At 34.7% G+C, this 4,989-nt stretch overlaps 2 protein-coding genes across 2 annotated transcripts in view; one reads left to right on the top strand and one right to left on the bottom strand.

Annotated features, from left to right (window-relative positions):
* LOC122093076 (cysteine-rich receptor-like protein kinase 10) overlaps positions 1 to 89 on the bottom strand; it is a 2,996-nt gene extending 2,907 nt beyond the window's left edge. The window contains exon 1 of the mRNA XM_042663330.1: positions 69 to 89. Within this exon, the coding sequence (XP_042519264.1) occupies positions 69 to 89 (21 nt within the window). The remainder of the gene's footprint in view (positions 1 to 68) is intronic.
* Positions 90 to 1,499: 1,410 nt separating this feature from the next.
* On the top strand, positions 1,500 to 2,088 carry LOC122093643. The gene is made up of 2 exons (XM_042664007.1): positions 1,500 to 1,828; positions 1,948 to 2,088. Exons 1-2 carry the CDS (start codon positions 1,527 to 1,529, stop codon positions 2,027 to 2,029), a joined length of 384 nt encoding a protein of 127 aa, XP_042519941.1. The 5' UTR covers positions 1,500 to 1,526; the 3' UTR covers positions 2,030 to 2,088.
* The last annotated feature ends 2,901 nt before the right edge of the window (positions 2,089 to 4,989 follow it).

Below are 4,989 nucleotides of genomic sequence, written 5' to 3' on the forward strand. Positions count from 1 at the left end.
TAATGAAGAGAGAGAAGGGCGTGGGGAGGAAGGTGTTAGCTCGATGGAGCTTGTACGACTGCTGATACCATGTTAAATTGAGTCTCCATTCATCAATCTTATGAGTTGGAGGTACACCTCTTATATAGACCTTCAAAGGTGGATGTGTAGTCCAACTCTAATAAAAAAGAGACAGTTACAATAGGACTCTGATATCACATGTGATAGTTAAAAGAGGACTCTGATATCCTAAGAGAGAGACTTCGAATGGGAGTCGATCTCTAGTGTTGCTGTCCAATGAGACTCCTATTTTGTAGGAGTGATTTTTGAGGTAGAGGAGGACTCTAACTGTGTTGATATGTGATATCTTTGCCTCCATCTTAACAAAATTTTGACATTATTCCAAAATAATATCGCCTCTGCTCAGCAAGAGACCATGGAGAGGATTGAGAAGGATGGGGATGTTCTGTGGAGTAGAGAGTAGAAGATCGTGGTTGGTTTGGTAAGTGGTGGTAGCAGTGAAATTAGTTCCTAAGCCTTTGAGGCAGGCATGGTTTGGTTGCCCAATGCTTTGGCCCACCTATCTGAGGAGATAAGAAGAAAGGAGGAAGAGCAATCCAGTGCAATGCATCGGTTGTGGCTGTTGGAATTTCTCTGATAGGCATATAAGTAACATCTATTTATTGTTAAGGGAAAAGATTGGGTATGCCCTCGATATACAATAAGCTATGGGTGTCAAACGGTGTGATTTTAGTTATTCGGCCTAGTTTAGGTTCGATTTACATTTTGATAAGGTGAAATCAAAACCACACTGGATAAGAATAAGTTGAAGTTAGAATTGTTTTCTTTTTATTTCCACTTTAGCGGTTTCCAATCGGTTTTTGTTATTCGGTTCACAACCGGTTCACAATTGGTTAATAGATCAGATATCAGAGACTAGAGAGGGAGTAGGGAGTTGAGAGAGGGAGAGGGAGAGAGCGAGGGAGCAAGATAGGAGAATAGTAGAAATTTACCTCTGTAAGTTGTAACATGTTATTATCTCAAAATCTATCTTTGCAACTGTTATATATAGATATAATATTAAAGAAGTCTTGTCAGCTTAGAAGATCATAGCTAACATGAATTCTATAGCTAGTGCGAATCATACATATAATAAACTTCCTAAAGAATCAAGACAATATATATTATTATTTATTTATTTTTATTTTTTGCTAAGGACAGTATACTTTCTATCTATGTAAAAGATTATACATATGATAACTAATTAACTATGATCCTAGAAATCAGGAAATCAAGACGTGTGAAAGTGAAGTTCCATCTTGTCTTGCCTTCTTTATTAGTGCTTGCTTTTTATCTTTTCCTTTTTTCATAGAAACCCATCAAAGTCAAAACATTAAAACTCTAAAAGTTTTAAAACACTATTAACACTAGTGCTTTGCAAGTTAGTTGCAAAGCACAAGAATATGATCCTTGATGGTGATGATAGAGAAGCACAAGGAGATGTTGATCCTCGTTACCCTTGGGAAAACTTGCCTCACGACGTTTTGATGTTAATCTTTTGTAAGTTTAGTTTTCTGGATCTCTTATACCTCTCTTTCACCTGCAATTCATGGCGCAAGATTTGCTTAAATCCTCAAGCATTCTCAAATCTTGATTTCAGAAACTGGATAAGAATTTCACAACTTGTTCGTGATCATTGTCTTACAATTGGCTGGTCTTCTGTCACTGAAGATCAGGTATTCAATTCTGTACTGAAATTCGCAGTCAAACGTAGCTTAGGATGCGAGACCAACATTATCTTTCCCAATCATCAGCGTGTTCCTCATGCCATCAACTATGTTAAGCGAAGGTAAAACTACAATCTCTTTCTCTCTTCCTCTGTCCCTTTCTATTGATTTGTTTGTTCATAGTTCTTAACTTTCATATGATATATGGGATTTCTTCTTAACGATAATTGTTTCTTTGCAGGTGCCCAAACATCAAATCTTTCTATTTAGGTGAAGGAGGGGAGTATTGCCATGGACGCAGGCCTGCTAGTATATATAGGTGAAGATCAATTTCTGATTGTACGTAGGGAAGACCAATGGTTTATTTGTTAGAGAGAGTATATACTATAACATGTAATAATTTCATTCTATGTTTCCTCAGTCATCTCATTAGAAGATAAAATTCATAGATCACTACTGGTAATGGTGGCTTATTAATTTAATAACTTTTCAACCAAATTATTTAATTTGATGAAAAAAGAAAAAGATTTTATATGAGAATTTTATTCCATTTTTGATAAGATTTCCATATTGAAATACAACATATAGGCTAATTGCCCGTTTGGTATCGTTTCTGTTCCAGAAACGCCGTTTCGTGTCAAAAACGAAAATTTCAGTTTCTGTGTCAAAACGCAGTTTTTAAACGAAAAAATGGTGTTTCAAAATTTCATATTTTTATCGGGAAATTTTTATTTTTTTTTTGTAAAATGGAACGAAACTGGGAAGACAGAACTCCATTTTGGAGTTCCGTCCAATCTCGTTTTTTCAGTTTTTTTTTTCACTTTTTGTTCCAAAAAAACAGAAACGGACCATAAGTACACCAAACAGAAGATTCCGTTTTTTCGTTCCAATAGAACGAAAAAACTCCAGAAACGTTTTTTTAAAACGATACCAAACGGGCAGTAAGTCTATTTTTTGGGCCGGCTTTTTTCACCTTATTGTTTAACTAAAAGTTATGGGGTAAATATCCTACTCCCTATTAGGTGATAGGTCTGTGGTGCTTCTAAATACCGTTTCACCATTGTGAAATACGAAAAATCTACCCTCGTTGATGTTTGTGTGTGCCTACCTCTGAGAATAAAATGTTGATGAAACCATATCAATGAAGATGAAATCAATCCACCCCAACCCCTCCCCTGCCATGCAAATTTTGTATCTTGCTTATTCCATCTGAGGCTCTTAAGTTATAATAGATTGATGGATTTGCACGTCTGTAGAGTTGTCTCCAAGACGGTAGTAAAGTGAACTGTGTACTACACCGCCGGAAGGGATGGTGCCTAATACCGTGACCTCAGGGATGATGGATGCCATTTATACTAGTTGTGGTAGCGGTGGAAGGAGAGATACAACTGCGGATAGATTGAAAGGGAGAAAGGCTTTCCATTTCATCCAATGGTCAATAATATCCTAGTTTGTAAAATTTAATTATACACCACTCGTGTGGAGATCCCTCCCCCTATATATTTTGGGCAAGATAATCTGTTTTCGCGGCCACTACACCAACTCACAAATCAATGGGAGATCACACGGAGGCATTGGGGTGGGAGAGTTTAATCATTTAGTGCAAACCTGTGTTTAGACGTAGTGTAGAGCGCAGATACTTTCTTTCTCCCTTTTCTTGTTTTCATTTTTCTTGGGGATGGGTTTATGCATGGTGGCAAAAGAACCATTCATCAAATGAGGGGTTTGGTCATTCAAACTTTGTTGTCCCATCAACGATGTGTGCATCCACGGCTGTGCACAAAATCTTGGGTCTTTTTCTTTATCTATCACTCCAAATTACAAGATACCAATAATAATAGAAAATTTGTTTCTTGTGAAAAATTTTCCACCCAAGGACTCTTACATAATAGGTTTCTTTTGAACATTTTTGCTAAGTTCATTTTAGGGTAAAAAAAATTAACGAACTAAGAACAATTAAACAAAAATTTGTTAATAGAGATTAGCTGTCTTTTTTTTTTTCATGGAACAATCTTGTAGTGAACAATACAACACATATATTACTATTAAATTTAATTAGAAAAAATATGATCATAATCAATAACTTGCAATTAACATATGTTTGTTTACCTTTTGTTGGTTTCCTCCCATGTCTCAATGTTATCCCTTAGACCACACATCCATCGAATTCCATGATATGTAAAATGTAATATTGGGGTATTTTTAGGAAATTTCATATTGATTAAAGTGAACGAGGATCAATTCTATGAATACTTATTTTGTAACGAAAATAAATCATTTTGAATATGCATCTCAACCTCATGCTTAAGAAATGTCTAGAACGGTTCCATGAAATTAATGAAATAAAAGATACGCAAGGCCGACCAAATCTAATTGCACTTATAATGTAAAAGGAAAATCTTATAACCAAATAGTGAACTAAAAAGTTGTAACTTTACTTTTTTTTCCCTTTTAAGATAACACTATTTTTTTTCAATGAGGTTATGTCATGTCATTTCACATAAAATTGACTTAGCGCTACATTGAATAAATTTAAATTTTTTGAAAACACTTTCTACTTTTACATTAAATACTATATTATATAATTTTTTTGATAAGACAAAGGGCAATTAAAAGGTTATAACTTCTTACTTCACCATTTTGGTGACAACAAGTCGTAGCATAAAGTAAATTGTTTTTATTTGGTCGTATACTAATTATATGCTCATACATTAGTAAGTGTCTAGGTGATTAACACATAGAAGTTTATATCATGGGATTGTTGGTTTAACCCTGATTTCGTAGCAAATGTGGATTGAGTAGGAAACTTTTCTATTTAGATTCAAAAGAATAAAAATAAATTCAAGAGAGAATATATGTTGACTTTAGAACAACAATCAAAGTTCCTCCTCCAGATAATTATTCTTTCTCACTTGAGCAGCAGTTGGGATTGAATCCTTTCAATGCTTTGAATCTTCAATCCACGTTCAAAGGAGGCAAGTAGTTTTTCACAAAAAAAATTAAGGTTTCATAAATCCTACACACACACACACACACACAATCGAGAGAAAACAGAAAGAATTAGGCTAGGGCCTGGGAGGAAGAGCTCCAAAATCGTGTGGAGCTCTCTCCCCTTGCCACTTTAATGATAAATTTCTTATTTTTGGAAAATATTTCCTTTGTCATTCTCTAGTTACCAAAAACCAAGAATTCTAAATTTTGGGGACAAAGAACACTTTTTCATTAAAAAAAAAAATGCTTTGGTTCTAAAGTGAGAAGAAGTATAACCCAATTATATTTTTAT

The sequence above is a fragment of the Macadamia integrifolia genome, chromosome 11 (assembly GCF_013358625.1).
Source record: "Macadamia integrifolia cultivar HAES 741 chromosome 11, SCU_Mint_v3, whole genome shotgun sequence".
Taxonomy (NCBI): domain Eukaryota; kingdom Viridiplantae; phylum Streptophyta; class Magnoliopsida; order Proteales; family Proteaceae; genus Macadamia; species Macadamia integrifolia.

What these genes read in the sequence shown, in the direction of transcription:
- LOC122093643 (XM_042664007.1), top strand. Translation starts at nt 1,527, where the DNA reads ATGTTAATCTTTTGTAAGTTTAGTTTTCTGGATCTCTTATACCTCTCT. An exon ending in ATCAACTATGTTAAGCGAAG is followed by an intron (nt 1,829 to 1,947) that starts GTAAAACTACAA and finishes GTTTCTTTGCAG; the next exon opens with GTGCCCAAACATCAAATCTT.